The sequence below is a fragment of the Gopherus flavomarginatus genome, chromosome 1, assembly GCF_025201925.1.
Source record: "Gopherus flavomarginatus isolate rGopFla2 chromosome 1, rGopFla2.mat.asm, whole genome shotgun sequence".
Taxonomy (NCBI): Eukaryota; Metazoa; Chordata; order Testudines; family Testudinidae; genus Gopherus; species Gopherus flavomarginatus.
The window spans coordinates 97,920,973-97,937,256 of NC_066617.1; the positions used below are offsets into that span (position 1 = coordinate 97,920,973).

General features: G+C 41.7%; 1 protein-coding gene across 10 annotated transcripts in view; it reads right to left on the bottom strand.

Moving 5' to 3' along the window:
- Window positions 1–5,370: 5,370 nt before the first annotated feature.
- TNRC6B (trinucleotide repeat containing adaptor 6B) overlaps window positions 5,371–16,284 on the bottom strand; it is a 217,752-nt gene continuing 206,838 nt past the window's right edge. For all 10 annotated transcript variants that reach the window (XM_050916818.1, XM_050916884.1, XM_050916874.1 and 7 more), the window contains one exon: window positions 5,371–11,844. In XM_050916818.1, coding sequence (XP_050772775.1) covers window positions 11,457–11,844 — 388 coding nt within the window. In that variant the 3' untranslated portion in view covers window positions 5,371–11,456. The remainder of the gene's footprint in view (window positions 11,845–16,284) is intronic.

Consider the following 16,284-nt stretch of genomic DNA (forward strand, 5'->3'; position numbering starts at 1 on the left):
AAAGTCTGTTTAGAGGCAGGGAAAAGATGACACATTGCATCCAATTTAGAAATCTGGTGGAAGAGGAGAAAAGTTGCAAGTACATCATTCCAACCAGGCTCAAATGTCTGCTTAAAAGAATGGGCTTGTGACCTATAAGAAAAATGGCATTACTGCATATGGAAGGCAGGGGAGGAGACCGATAGCGAGGGGAAGGAGAAAGTAAGCAATATGGATGGTTTAAACTCTCCATCGACTTCTGCTTTGTTAAGTCATTTAGGATATAGATTTTTGATGGCTTAAATGTAGAAGTGTTATATTTTCCCCCCATCCCACCCGAAGCAAACAATGTTAAGAATGAGTTATCTTGCTGTTTAAACTCATAATACTTATATAGTGCTTTTCATCTTCTAAGCACTTTACAGACATGAACTATCTGATCCTCACAAAACCCCTGTGAGGTAGGTTAGTATTATTATCCCCATTGTACAGATGAAAAAACTGAGGCAGAGAAGTTAAGTGACTTGCTCAAGGCTAAAGAGGAAGAGGAAGGGCCAGGATTAGAACCCAAGAGTTCCAGGCTCTCAGTCCTGTGCTCAAACCACTAATCTAAGCCTCTCTCCCAGGAGGAGATCTAAGAAGCGGATAAGCCCACCAAGGTTGGAAAAGAACACAGGGCTTGAAAGGTTACATTAAAAAGGGAAATGTACCATGAGGTATTTTGTGATGAAGAATTGAAACTTCAGGATTTTTTTTATTTTTCAAAAGGCAATCCAACAGTGTGGAACCCTGATAAGATCACATCTGTAAGGCAGGCACAGATGTGAGGAGAGTGTCATCATCAAGTCTATTACTCATTACAGTACTGCGAACGTCAACACAAAATAAAATCGCTGCATGAAAAACACTGAATACAGGCAAGATAATCTCTCAGTTATGATACTGTTATCTAAGATAATGCCAAGGGTAATGCAGGTACCATGGTTCACCATGGGTAAGGGAAAGTCAAGTCAACACAAGGCTCCTATTAAGACAACGAACAGGGCAGTGAGATTTACATTTTTCTATGAGACCACTTGAAGAAGCCCACTGAGCTCCAGGTACACGTATAAGTGACAAAATCAACTGCATTTTGGGGGTAAGAAAGTGAACCCTCTTTTGCCCATTGGGACAGCAGCCACTGCCCAGTACACAAGACTAATTGCTTTAATTTAGATGGCTTTATCTACACGAGTCTTTGTTCCCTAAAATTTTCCATCACTACCACCACCACTACATCACCAGCAGCACTAGTATAAACAAGATATTGGTAGTTACTAGCATTTTAACAGACAAGTTCTCCTATACCTGCTCTGATCAGGCCTCGCTGATAAGTTAGCTACAACACCAGCACCCAGTTTGTAATAGTGCTCCCATCCGTTAGAGCTGCACCAGAGACAGTAACAGTGGCAATTTTAGGAAAAGGTTCACATAGACAGTTTATGAGTAAGGAGTGTCTGTGTTCCGATTCTCCTGAGAGAGTAGCTGTTCGAATGGAAAGTGAGTAGGTAAATCCCAAAAGACAGTGCCTGAGGCACTCTGTTTCCTGAGCTTGAAATGGGCCTTAACATAGGAGGTGGTCAAATCATTTCCCAAGGAATGCTGGGGTCTCATGTCACACTGCTGGCCCTTGGTTAACACTGCATGGCTAGAATTCACAATCCTGCAGAATTTGAGTTGGATTTTGGAATCAATCTTAACTGACTTCGAAAGAGTCTCTTGGGAACTTCTCTTTTCAGAAGTTGGCAATTTTGATAACTAGACAGTTTTGGAGAATTCATCACTCTTTCTCTTTCCCTCCACACCAACATGGATGCACCATGGACACAGAAACTGCTGAACAGTTTAGCAAAGCTACCTCTTCTTCCCCTACACCCCCCCAGCAGAATGCATAGTTTACAATTCACTTACAAAATAAAGAAGCAATGCTGACCACATATGGGACCTTTTTTTTTTTTTTTTGAAAAAGAAAAAAACCACACCTCTTCTTAAGTTCAGTATCAAAATTCACATTTGCATAATAATACATTTCAAGGCCATTAGAGAGGAATGAGAGCGAAGCAAAGAAAGCTGCAGAGTCTCTCCTCCCTTTGTCTTCCTGAATGGAACTGAAGGGTCCCACTAGGAGTTTCTTTTTGGGGTGAGGACTGAAAGGGGCTAATGCAACAGCTCTTGCACACCTCAGATTTGGGGTGAAGAGATGGAATAATAGGGAAAAACAAATGGAAGGAGACACTGCAGATTCCCATGTTTAGCTACAAACAGCTTCGAAGAAACAAAAAATTACTTCAGACTTTTTTCTTTTCTTTTTTAAACACCTCTACCTCACCATTTCAAAAACATTTTTTTATTCTTGTAATACCCTGTTAATTTAAATGGCAACGTTCAATGTGCTGGAAGTTGAAGGGTTGAAAAAAATATAATTTTCCTGTTTCATTAGGACATGGAAAGAAAGGGTAAAAGTGTGCGCCTATACCCACAAATGGCAGAAGCTACAAAACACCTTCTTCTCTACATGCATAAATGTGTCTCAAACATCACTGTGTTTCAATCCTCCACTGCTTACAAAAAATTAAAGCAAGCCACACACACACACACAAAAGAGAAGCTACATAATACAAATATAAATTCAACCTGCACTGCGGACTAGCCTAAAACTATCATCAGCTTCTGTGCATCATCTTATGTCCCTTCCCACACCCCAAACCTCTACGCCACTTACGATTACTGTGCAGTGTAGAGAATAGCCCAAAGATGCTACTTGTTGAAAGGGATCAGTGGGCTGGCATCTTTATATTTGACGTCTTGAAAGAATGAATTGACCACTGTCTCCCTACTCCAGCCCAAGTAGTCTCCTTAGACAGTTGCTGTACTCACAAAGGCACATTCACAAATACCACATTTAAGTTACTGCTTGTAAAAACAACAAAGAGGGGAAAATGTTAAGCGCTAATACCCCAATCCATCCCTACTGACCCAGGAAGAAGCATCATATAACGCATCACTTGGTGAGACACCACTCTACCTTCAGAAGGCATACATTTCTTAAAGAAGTTTTCCAACACCCCTTCTTTTGTTGTTGCATAAATGAACGCTTTTTTCCATTTTTGGCTTACATGTTTTGGAATACAGCACACCCCCAATATAAAGCTCTGTTGTAAGGCTACCCCCTAAAGTAAGGCTGTTCTATCTTGGCTCCCTTTTCACTCTTCTGCTCCTCCTGCACCCCCCACTAAACATACAAAACATTCAGCACCTTATATAAGGAGGGTGAGCCGATTCTGGAAGGGGCAGGGAAGGGGAAGAAAAGCACTTAATATCATAACCATGTCACTAAAATATCTATCTCCAGCAAGCTGTGCAACCTGCTCTTGCTGCTCAACATTAGTATTAAGAAGGAACCATGTTCACCTAAGGGTGTTTCATCTAAAACACGAGAGAAACTTCCATTTATTTGTCATGGTTAAAAACAGTTAAAAAATTGATGAATTTTGTTATTTGAATGCATTGATTTGTACTTTACCTAAGATGAGGCATTTAGTGCTTAAAAAGAAACACTTCTTTCTAAACACTGCCTATCTCTTGTTTGTCCATGCAAACTCTTCCCATGTCCCCTCTTCTCCCTCTGCCCACCAAATAGCCAAGAGACTGTGCCACAAAGAATATTCAGTGGCTGTCTGGCACATAACTTTCTACCATTTTATCTGGAGTGCACTGTTTTGTGTTTATAGGAATGGTTGTCAGGGTCAAGTCAAAATTATTCCAACTCTCTGGCTAAGAAAAAAAAATTAAAATTCCACCTGGTTTTAACACTGCTGGATGCCCCCATTACCGACTGCCACATCCACAGCGGGAAATGGCTCTTTGCTCAGGACACTTAGTTTGCAAGATGCTCTTTTCACAACCCAAGGTTCTGGGAGATTTTCAGATACTTTCCTGCATACCTTTATAAAAAGCAATACACACACATCCTTGCAGCATGTGAATGTTGCTTTGTTGCATGCCACTTATTAGGTTACATCTACATTGGCCTGACAACACAGTTTAAAAAACAGGCTTAGAACCCTAAAAGTCTGGAGACCATTAGAACATTTTCTGTGGCACAGATGGGATCTTAACCATTTTCCATAATGGAGCTAAAGCACATCCAAGGTTTTAGCCAGCCACAGAACGTGGCTGAAGTCCAATCTACACCACAAACCAAACTGCTGTAACGAGGTCCACTGACTCAGTTTTAATAGCAGCATTGTGGACTTTATTGTGACAAACAGGGTTCTAATACAGCCTGGCCAGTCAGTGTAAAAAGGACTAAACTGTATGGCCTTATTGATTTCAGGGAAATTTTGCCAAAATGTCTCCACTGTTGGTAATACAAGTTCATTTGTGCTGGTATTTGCAATGGTGAGATATTTTTAAAAAATGTCTGTAGAGACAAAACTTATTAGAACAGCGCTTAAAAGGTTAGTCTCTAGGTAGGGTACAGTCCTAGCTGCAAACTCTATTTAGCTACAAAGATTTAAGCTAATTTTGCAGAAAATTTTGCACAAGTTTCCCATCATTAACAACACTTATTCAGCCACACAAGAAGCCTTAGTGTTGGTGGACTTCTGGTACTGTAAGCATCACGTCATCTATAGTCTGTTCAGAGTAGGTATAAGCAACATGATGCTTAAAACGCCAGAGGCAACTGGTGGCCCCTCTATGTTGGACTCCTAATGTCACTAACACTACCAGTTGGATTTCTTTTCTTTTTTTGAAAAATTAGTGTAGAAAAGGCTACAGGCTCTGCATATGTTGTTTCAGCTACAAGACAAAACTCAGTCTTAATAAAATTACACTCTCCTGACAGCATTTTTTAGTTTCTTATACATCATTTCAACTTTGTATTTTTGGGAGTATTTTCTGCATTACTATTTTGCATATTTACAGTTAAGGAGACATCCATCCTTGCGATAATGGAATTTTTCCCAGGGCAGATAAAAAAAATTAACTTCCACCCCAGTCAATCAGGACTTCATATCCTGAGCGACTACGTGCAAAGCATTATAAGAGCATCTCAGAATACTGGAGAAGTCCTGGATTCTGAAGTCACATGGTTTGCAGTGAATTTAATATGCATGGACAGGCAGGTGTTCCTGGTTGTCTGGTAGTACTATAGCCTCACAGCTACAATTTTAAATCCTGATCCTGCAACCTCTTACTTAGACAAATAGCCCTTACTCCTGTGAATAGCACTTACTCATTCAAGTCAGTGGCACTAATTTGAGAGAGTAAGGATTACCGCTATAAGTGTTTCCTGGATCTGACCCAGACGGCCCAATCTGGATCTCAGATGCACATACTGGGCCCCCATTAAAGTCAATGGGAGAGCCACATGCAAGAGCAAAGTCAGACCCAGGAAGAGGGAAAGGCAGCTGAGGGATGAAGCAGAAGATTATTCTACAATCAAGGCATGAACAGAGGAGGTGTGGCAGCATTTGATAAGGAAGAAGAGCATACACTGAGGAGAAAGTTGGCTTTTACAAAGTATTACACCAGTCACCTTTGCCAGTTCAAATCCCTGCAATGAAAAACAGTGTTAAGTAGGAAGACCAAGATTTCTAATGTACTAATTTTTGAAAGCTTCAAGATGAATTTAAAAAGAAAAAAAAAGAGAGGTCAACTTAATACAAAGGCTGAATTGTTCTCTAATATTGGAGTCTACTGAAAACATCCTGTTTATACTTCAGAGTAAAACGTGTTTGGCTTAAGGTCTCTGTTCAATACATAAATTCTTCGGTCTGTTTAACCTGGACATCAGAAAGCCAAAGTCTAAGAAAAAGTTCACACCATCTGATTGTAGAGGTCCTCAGCATTGATGGAAAAGTGTCCAGAAAAGCACAGGCATATTTGAAAAGACTAAAAGTCTTCCCAAAGAGCACCCAGTGCAAGAAATTAAATCTGCTTTCCACTAGAAGTGGTGTCATATTTTAAGACTTCCTACTTTGCTCGTGTTTCTCATTTTGCATACTAGAAATCTTCACTATCACTTTCATAAAAGTTACTATGGCAGAAGGGAGAAGAGTTCAAACCCATCTAATTCAGAGAATAAGCCTACAGACAATTCAGGCAACATTTGGGGGAAGGAGGGAAGCAACTGGTACTGGAGCAGAATTTATAGAAAATAGAACATAAAAGGAAAAATTGCTAAAATGTAATTAGAAAAATTAAAACAGTGGAGGATTAAAACAGAGGAGACAGGAAATCAGGAAGAAAGGAATAATAATTGAGACATGTATGTGTTTAGATTTTATGGCCATGAGGAGCAAGAATCAAGAACAGAACTGCTACAAGGTGCATTCTTTGTTTCTTCATTAACATCTTGGGAAACTGAAGATGTTGTTTTTGAGACTAACAGGAAGGACTTGATATTTGACCTCAACTGGCAGTAGAGATTCATAATCTATTCCAAGATGCGCCCTTTCCACTTCTTCTCACAAACTTTTCCTAGTTTTCTTTTCATGGTGTTCATGTGAAACAATGCTAGCAGCAACTGGCACATTTTTCCTGACCAGGAGAGTCACAAATGCCTTCTCGAGAACAGTGATCTAAAAGCCAGATCTACCCAGTACCAAATCCTACTTGCCTCTTTCAGGCACTGACATCAAATAGAACTGCTTGTTTGAGAAAGGCAAGCCATATTTGGCCTATAGGAGAGTGCTGTCTGGTTAGCATGGTCCTCCAAAACTATTGTTCAAAATGGTCAGAAAAAACATTATAGAACCAAGCTAGTGACAGCGTTTAGACAAGTATTACTTGCATGGTTTCAACTATAAATTTGGACAGGACCAAAATTGACAAATTTGTTCAGACTGGAAAATGGGAGGTATTAAAGTCCCTCAAGCAACTTATAAATTGATGACTCAAGATACAAGTGCCAAAGATAAAGCCTATATAGAGTTCAGGGATGGGGGTGTTTTTGGAGAGAGGAAGGATGCCCTTATGAAATGACACAGCCAAAGATTCAGTGTTCTAACCTCTTAGTAGTCATCAGCTCTGGCTGTTTCCAAGGGACTGCAGCAAAGGCCTTGGTTGTTTTTCACTAAGTCCTACCATTTTCTGTTCTTTGGACATTGCCAATTGATAAAGCACAGCCTCTGGCAAAGCATTCAGATAAATATCTTCCCCTCAATTTAAAAAAAGAAAAAAGAAACTAAATCCCTCTCTATGGGCCAATCACACTATGATTTTCCAAATTAACTTGGCATATGTTTTTAACGCACTTGCATGCACACACTTGCAGGAAGAATGCAACACACAAACAGAGCACAACTGAAGTGATAGGAGAAACTTGGCATTTGATTTTTCAAATCATAAAAAGCATTCTTACTTCTTCTGTTATGTAACACTGCATCAAATTTTCTATCCTAAGAGCAGGTGCATTCATTTTCATGGAGTGACTGGATTACATATGCCTCCATTTGCAGAATGTGTGGGTATACGTACAAAGGCACTAAAGTGGCTTGTGGTTTCTGCCTAAAAACTTCAGGCAGATTAGGCCCCTCTCCCCTTTCTGGTGGGAGACAGGAGTTATTCATCCCAACACTGAGATCAGCAAAGTTGTTCTCAGGGCGGGGAGGCCTGACAGCTGGCACCTGTGGGATCAGCAGGAGAGCTTAAATATTCCCCTCAAAAAAACTAAAATTAAAGTACATTTCTGGGTGAGACACAAAGAAAAGAAAGCAGCAAATCTTCATAATGGGGATTAACATTGACTAAGGGGTAGTTGGAAACTTAAAAATAAATCACTTTTGTTCTCTAATGTACATTTCACAGGAGACTTTCAAATTCTCTCCCCTCTTGATCATTTTCTGTATTAAAAAGGAGACAAGATACAACCACTCCATTGCTAGGATATTCCATAGGTATGGGTTAGGTTTACAGTTTCCTTTTTTTTTTTTTTTTTTTTTTTTTTAAAAAGGTGCTTGGAGGGATAGTTCAGTCTAATTTTCATTGAAAAAGAACTAAGTGATTATATTTCCATTCACACATCTCTCTCCCACCCCATGCAACTGTACCCACATGAGACTAACAGCACTCTACAAAGAACAACCCTTCTCCCACAACTTGTTTTTTTAAGAATACAATGAATTTCTATTGTGCTTATTGAATTTGTCGTAATTATTATTTTTTACAGTCTTTAAAATGCTTGATCCCCAGTTATGACAGTAACATTTGGAGATTTTTCTGCTTTTTAATTTTTTTTTTAAGTAAAAACTTTCAAAGTTTTTGAAGATTCAGGAACTTGTAAAAGTTTATCAACAGGAAAGAAACAGCCATTTATTTAGGATAAGATAAGGTTAAATAAACCATATTCAAAAACTGGCTTCCTACCCTAGAATTCCTGAGAAAGCTTGCAAATTTAAAGCAGGAAAATAAATGTTAAACAAAAACAAAGAACACTGTTAAATGCTCCCAGAGTTAGTCTTCATCTAATATATATGCATGCATGCATGCGTGAACTTTTTGGTCTTTTTTTGTGTGTAAGTTTTAATTTTTTTTCCTCTTTAAGCTTACTATGGAAGAACATTTTAGCTTTTCATTTTTAAATATTTCAAATCCCTCATTATGTCTTGTAAACAAGAGGGGCTCTAGCACCCGGCTTTCACCGTAGTATCGCAATGAACTCATCTAACCCAAAGTGCAGGTAAAGGGACCTTAGGGCAGGTTGGGAGAGAGAAGTGAAGGGGTGGGAACACAGCAGTGAACCAGCATGGGCGAGTCACATGACAGAATGGATACTGGCTTATTCAGGCCATTATAGGTGCTTCATTGGAAAAGTACTGCTGGCACAGGGGTTTTATCTCTCCTGCATCTCTGTGCATGGCTGATCTTCATGCTGAGGCTACCAGAGACAATGTAGCTCTGCCTGGGGGGAGGGAGGGAACAAACCTAACTGGCAGGAGTTGGAAGAAAAACATTGGCTTCAATGTGTATGGTGGGATGGAGGAGAGAGCACAGTAAAAAAAACCAAAAAACAAAAAACAAAACACAAATAAAAAATAATATTCAAAAAAGGACCAGATAGTATGTTGCAGACTCCAGTTTATACACCCACACCCTTTGGGTCACATAACACTTTGCATATGAATCTATAAGCATATGTAGATGTAGCATTCCCCTCAGTCAGCCTTCAATGTCACACTGGGTTTACACAGATATGGCAATTTAAAAAAGTCTCAGAATTCCTCCACCTTTCCCTCCTCTCTCTCTCTCTCTCTCTCTCACACACACACACACACACACACACACACACACACACAATTTCAGTTTGCCTTTTCCATTCCCCTCAATGTTTAAAGAGTTAAATACATTAGACACTATTGTATCCTTCAGTGAAGATGCTAAAGAAAAGAGATTCCCCTCCGCTCCCCACATCTACAGTTAATAAGGACAACAGAGGTATGCTCCCACTAAGGGTTGGAATGGGTAGGTATTTGCTGGTACAGAATGTCAGCACTTTATGCTAAACAGTATAACACAGAGCTTGACACCATCCAACTAGTGGTGGCACTTCTCAGAAGAGTACCGTCCTCTCTCTTCCCTCTTCTCCCTGCCCCCACAAAATATCTCCTGCTTTGTGTAAAGGGATGTTCCTTCAGGTCTGCTACAGCTCTTTTCACAACAAGCAGTGTTGTAAGTTTTGTTCCCAGTGTGCACACGCATGCACACACTGGCTAGCACTGTGGATTAAAGGTCACCCCATCCTGCCCAGAGTACTACTACACTGATGCTCAAAAAATCCCAAACAAATCTTTCGTTAAATACAGAAATTAAAAAGCAACAGTACAGAAAAAGTAAAAACAAAAAAAGGTGCAATACTTTAAAAAAAGTCTTTGCTAGTTATATACTTGCCTAAGCAAAACCACGTACACAGGAAAAAAACACAACACAGAGAAACAAAAGGAAACATTTGAAGTACACACTGGTTTAAGAACATTCGTAAGTAAACGTTTCTGTCAGCGATGGCCTGGTACTGTAATACACCACGGCCTGGCACAGGTAACACTCATCAGAAGGGATGCAGAAAGGAAAGGAATTAGCTGCATGTGCTTTCAGGAGATGAGGCAGGCAGGCCAGCAAACTGCTGACACAACTTAGTTTTGTCAGTTTTAATATAAGCAGTAAATCAATTAAGAGAATAATGTTGGTTGGGCTGGAATTTCAGGGTTTTGATGGATACTTCATGAATGGACATGAGTACATGTATACGGTTTGGGGGAGCGATGAGAGACTCATTTTCCAAAGATACTGAAGATTGCAAGGGACTAGATAAGAACACTGCTCTTAGCCACATATAAACGTGATGTCTTCTATCCTCTGTTTTACCCTCCACAGAAGAAAAAAAGAATGGCTTGCATTATAAAACAAACATTCTAGGGTTTACTCATCAAAACCCCACATGCAGACATAAATAAATAAATACACTGCTACTCAAAAGACAACACTGGCTTCCCTTCACACCAAATCCTTCGGACATGGCAGTGTTTTGCTCTACCACAGGGTTAGAACAAGGGCTAGGAAGCAACAACCCACATTCAATATGATCTGCAAACTTGAATTAGCACCCTCCGAAAATCAATTAAAAAAAACCAAAAAGATTTGACAAATCCAGCCCAAGAAAATTTTGTTTCAGTCACTGGGATTCCTCTATACTTGTTTTCAGAATCAAGACACACAGATGGCCAGCCAGCCCACAGACCCATCAGCAATGCAGCATTCTGAGACAGCCAAGAGAGAGAAGGAGAAAATGCGCGCTCACCAGAAACAAGCACACATGGGCAGTTACATGTGCCAGAACACACTGGTATTTCTCAACCAGCCAATCACAAAGTGTTGGGATTTTTTTGAGGGTTTTTTTTTTTTCATTTTTTTTTGTTTTTAAAGTGAGGCTCCGTCAAGTCTTCCCCTCCCCCACCCCTGCAATTCTTTTGAACCCCAACCCCACCCAAAATGGTAGACCTAAGGACGGAAACACACCCAGTGCAAACAAAGTTAAAAAGCTATTTTTCAGTATATATGTTTCTTAGCAACAACTTCCGTATAACATGAAAAAGTGAAAAACTAGAAACTAATTTTTTTAATTTTTTGTGTTTAAATTTAAATGGTATGTGTACTTGCTTCACATTGTCTTTCTAAGTTGGCGTTCATGATTCAAGTATTTCAAGAGTGATATGTTCTCTTTTTGGATTCATATTCCAAACGAAAAAACTGAAGTTATATAAGGGAGGCAACTATGTGCTCAGACAGTCTGTCAATGACCCACCTTTTTTCTCTCTCCGTTTTCTTTTTTCCTTTTAAAAATGTATTTATTGCAAGTTGAAAAAAAACGAAAAGGTCAAGTTAGTGCTGCTGCTGTTCCAAAAAAGGTCACGAGGTCAGAGTTGAAAGTTCTAAGTTCAGATTGAATCCGACCCTCCTCCCAGAAGGTCTCCAGGTAGTAAGGGAGCAGGACTGCCCATTCTATGGGGATCCTCTACACTTGGGACCCCCCACAAGCTTGAAGAATAGTTTGGAGGCCCCCACAATGAAGCGCCAGAGAGATCGCCCCCACTGCTGCTGCCACCACTGCTGCTCCACTGCCCAAGCCCTGCTGACCCACCAAAAAGATTCAAAGGAGGTCCAACTGCATCTGTCTGGTTCTGTCCTGTCTCCAGGGATTGCCAGCCTGCTGCAGGTGCACTTGGGGTTGCTGCAGGTGTCGGGGGCTGAGCTTGTGCCAGAAAGCGACTAACCTCCTCATCTGTGGCAAATTCAGCCAGGATGGTAGTGTTTCCCAACACACACCTGTGGGGGCAGGGAGAAAAAAGGGTGAATGAGAAACAAAGTTCACATAAAAACCAGGGTACATGCACAGGATTCCAAACCTTGGACACAAAATGGCAAAGACTGCCCAGACCAGCAAGGAAATTAGTGGTAGAACTAAGCAAGGGAGGTGGGTGCAGTCATCTCCACTTTACCAGTTTAATCAGACTCTGCAGAACACAAACTTTCCGTTTTTTAAAAAAAATGACAGTATGTAAGTATATCTCTTATGGCTGTGCAGGAAACCCAGTCCACAGAGAGAGTATGAAACATTAACAGAGTCATAAATATGCATATGAAAGAGAATTCCCCGGTTCAGTGTGAATTATCATTCCAAAACACAAAAGCTTTAGAAAAGGTTAGAAATCAAAGAACTTCAGAATGAAAGAAAAGAAATTTCTTGGATTCCTAACCTTTTCTTAAGCTTTAACATTTCTGAAAGGTAACTGAGAACATGGGAAGAAGTCTTTGCTCCCAAGACTGCATGCACTTCCAAAGCAAGCCAGTCTCTCACTCAAATTTAAGAAAACTAATGGACGCCTGAGAACAGGAAACCACGTCTGGGATCTGCAAATTTATTTTAAGTTCCCCTCAGTTAAAACTACAGTCTATTTTGTCTTTTCCTAGCCCTATTTTTCTGCATTGCAGTGCCCCAAGGAGTAAAGATGACTCAGAAGAGAACAGAAGAATCACTGCAGATGGGTAAAAACCAGCAATGGGGAAAAAATGCAGAAATTGTAACGTTTCTCTTTGAGACATTTTAATTAAAATGTTCCAAACTTCAAGAAAAAAAAATCAAAGATTTTTTAATTAAAAATTTTTTTCAAAAATCTTCTGTAGAAAGAGTTAAAAAAAAACATTTTCACACAAATAAAAGTTTTTTTTCCTCTACTGCAAAGGTTCTCAAATTGTGGCCCATGTTGAATTTGCTGGGGGTTCAAGGGGAGCTAGCGGGTCATATAATGCTGCATATTCCCATTCCTGATTTCCAGCTACTAAATTCTCATTAAAACACATTAAATACTTTCCTACCATCACTCTCCTATGTAACCAACTGTTGTCGTTGCTACCCCAAGGGTCTTACACCATCATGACTAGGAGGCAGTGATACATACAACCAAGAACGAGAGGACAAGTGGTCTGTGAGAATCTCTACTAAAATGTGGTCCATGCTATGAAAGAGTTTGAGAATTCCTGCTCCAGGAAACAAGCTTTCCTTCACAAAGCAATTCCTCCCACCGCCACCTCCCTTAAAAAAAAAAAACACACACACAAAAAAAAAAGAGAGGCAGGAGGAAGAAAGGAATTTAGCTTTGGTACTCAGGTGGACTTTGTTTCAGATTGAAAATATGATTGATCACTTTGCAAAATCTTGCAGATTAATGCTCATCTGAAGCAATTTATTAATTTTCATAAACACAGCCAAATTTGAATACTCATTTGCACACTGATCCCATTAGTCCACCCCACCCATTGCAAAATCCTTGTTGTGCCACTGTCACTTGCAGCAGCAGTTCCAACAACCTCATTCAGAAACAAAGCATCATTCCCCATCTTCTGCTGGTAAAGGAAGAGACTCCTACCTCCGAGAACAGGCTTATTACCTGAGAGTTTCTAAAACATGGAAGTGGACAGACAAAAATATGGCTACTGACCTTTCATAAATATCGTTTTTCAAGACGTGTTGCACATGTCCATTCTATGCTAGATGTGCACACGCCATGTTGCTGGAGATTTTTTTCCCCTTAATGGTATCTGTAGGACCGACCCTAGCGCCCCCTGGAGTCCTGCGCACATGCGTCGGTATGAGGGTTACCGCTGGCTCCGCAACCTCTGTTCCTTTTTATCCATAACTCCAACAGAGGGGTAGGAAGGCAGGTCTTAGGCAGGAATGGACATATGGAACACATCTCGAAGGATAACAGTTACAAAAGATTAATAACATTTTTTTCTTAGAGTGCTTGCTCATGTCCATTCCCTGCTAGGTGACTCACAAGTAATACCCCCAGAGGTGGGCTCAGAGTTCATGGACGTGCTGATTGCAACACTGCTCTCCCAAAACTGGTTTCATCACAGGTCTGTTGGGTGATGGCGTAGTGGGATGCGAAGGTATGAACCGATGACTGTGTTGCGGCTCTGCAGATGTTCTGGACTGGTATCTGTGAGAGGAATGCTGCTGACAAACCCTGGGCTCTTGTGGAATGAGTGGTCATAATGGCCGGAAGCAGAACCTTTGCCTGCTTATAGCAAGCTCGGATGCAAAGGGTTATCCAGGATGAGATTATTTGGGATGACACCGGTAGTCCTTTCATCCTTTCCACTTCTGCTACAAAAAGTTGTGTAGATGTGCGGAAGGGCTTAGTCCTCTTGATATAGAGGGGCAGGACCCACCTAATGTCTAATGTACGGAGCCAACGTTCCTCATCGGTGCTATGAGGCTTTGGAAGGAAGACAAGCAGAAAAATGGCCTGGTTGTTATGGAATTGCGACACCACCTTTCGCAGGAAGGGTGGGTTGGGGCGCAGTTGGACCTTGTCCTTGATGAACACCATATAAGGGGCTTCTGATGTCAGGGCCTTGATCTCACAGACTCTTCTGGCCAAAGTGATCACAACCAGGAAAACGACCTTCTAAGAGAAGAGCAATAAGGAACAAGATGCCAAAGGCTCGCAGAGGGGCCCTTGTGAGCTTAGACAGGACCAGATTTAAGTCCCATGGCGGAATCGGGTCGTGAACCTGCAGGTAGAGTCTTTCCCAGGCCTTGAGGAACCCGACTGTCATCTCTTGGGAGAAAACTGATCTGCCTTGTACTGGAGGATGGAAGGCTGAGATGGCTGCCATGTGAACCCTAACAGATGATAGAGCCAGACCTTGATGTTTCAGGTGGAGTAGGTAGTCCAAGATGGAGTGCAGGGAAGACCAAGATGGAGAAAGATTCCGTGCAGAGGTACAACAAATGAAATGTTTCTTCTTAGCCAATTAGGTAACCCTGATGGAAGGCTTTCAGTTACCTAGCAAGACTTCTTGAACCTGATTTGAGGAAGCCTGCTCCTCAGGATTCAGCCATGCAGCAGCCATGCTGTCACACGTAGGGAGGCGAGGTTCTTGTGAAGCAACCGGCCGTGGTCTTGCAAAATCAAGTCTGGGTGGGATGGGAGCACTAGTGGAGCTGCCACAGAGGTCCAGAAACATGCCAAACCAATGCTGGTGTGGCCGCACCAGAGCAATCATGATAACCTTCACCTTGTCCCTCTTCATCTTTAGAAGGACCTTGTGAACCAAGAGGATCAGCGGGAAGGTGTACTGCAGGCCATCTGCCCACGAGAGTAGGAAGGCATTGGAAAGGGAACCCTTGCTGAGCCCGCACAGAGAACAGAACCAGGACATTTCCTGTTCTGTCTGGAGGCGAACAGGTCCACTTGGGGGAGTCCCCCAATTGTGGAAGATAAGAGTGATGACCTCTGGGTGAAGAGACCACTCGTGGCAAGAGGAAAGGGACCTACTGAGGTGATCTGCCAATGCATTCTGGTCTCTGGGGAGGCACGATGCCTTGAGGTGAATGGAGTGCTTCATATAGAAGTCCCACAGTCAGAGAGTCTCTTGACACAAGGCTGAGAATCGAGCTCTCCCTTGCTTGTTGACGTAAAACATTGAGGCCGTGTTGTCTGTCAAGACCTACATGACCTGGTCTGAGAGCTGGGGAAGAAACACCTGGCAGGCCAAGCATATTGCCCTGAGTTCCTTGACATTTATATGTACAGAGAGTTCTGCAGAGACCATGGGTCCTGAGTCTGCTGAGGTGGGCTCTCCACCCCAGGTTTGACACATCCAAAACCAATGTTACTGTCGGATATGGGGCAGGAAAGGCACCCCCTTCATCACCGAACGTGGGTCTCTCCACCAAGTCAGAGAAGCTAAGATGGGCGAAAGAATTATGAGAACTGAGTCCAAATGGTGTCTGCCTGGGGACTAGACTAATGCCAGGCTCATCTGTAGGGATCTGAGGCATAGTTGCACGTATTGCACCAAGTAGGTACATGCTGTCATGTGACCAACAGCTGGACTCACACCCAGGCGGTTGAAAGCAGGTGAGCTGTGACCCGGGTGATTAGATCTGACATAGTTTGGAACCTAGCCTCTGATGGGTAGGCCTTGGCCTGGATGGAGTCGAGCACTACCCCAATAAACTCTATTCTCTGCACTGGAACCAATGTTGATTTCTGTTCATTTATTAACAGACCCAGTGCCCAAAATGTGGCCTGTACTATGCCAATGCTGTGTGAATCTGAGTCCACAAGTGGCCTTTGATCAGCCAATCACTGAGGTGGGGGTAAACTTGTACACTTTGACATCTGACACATGGCATGGTTGCAGCCTATACTTTGTAAAATCTCATGGGGCTGCTGACAGACTGATGGGAAG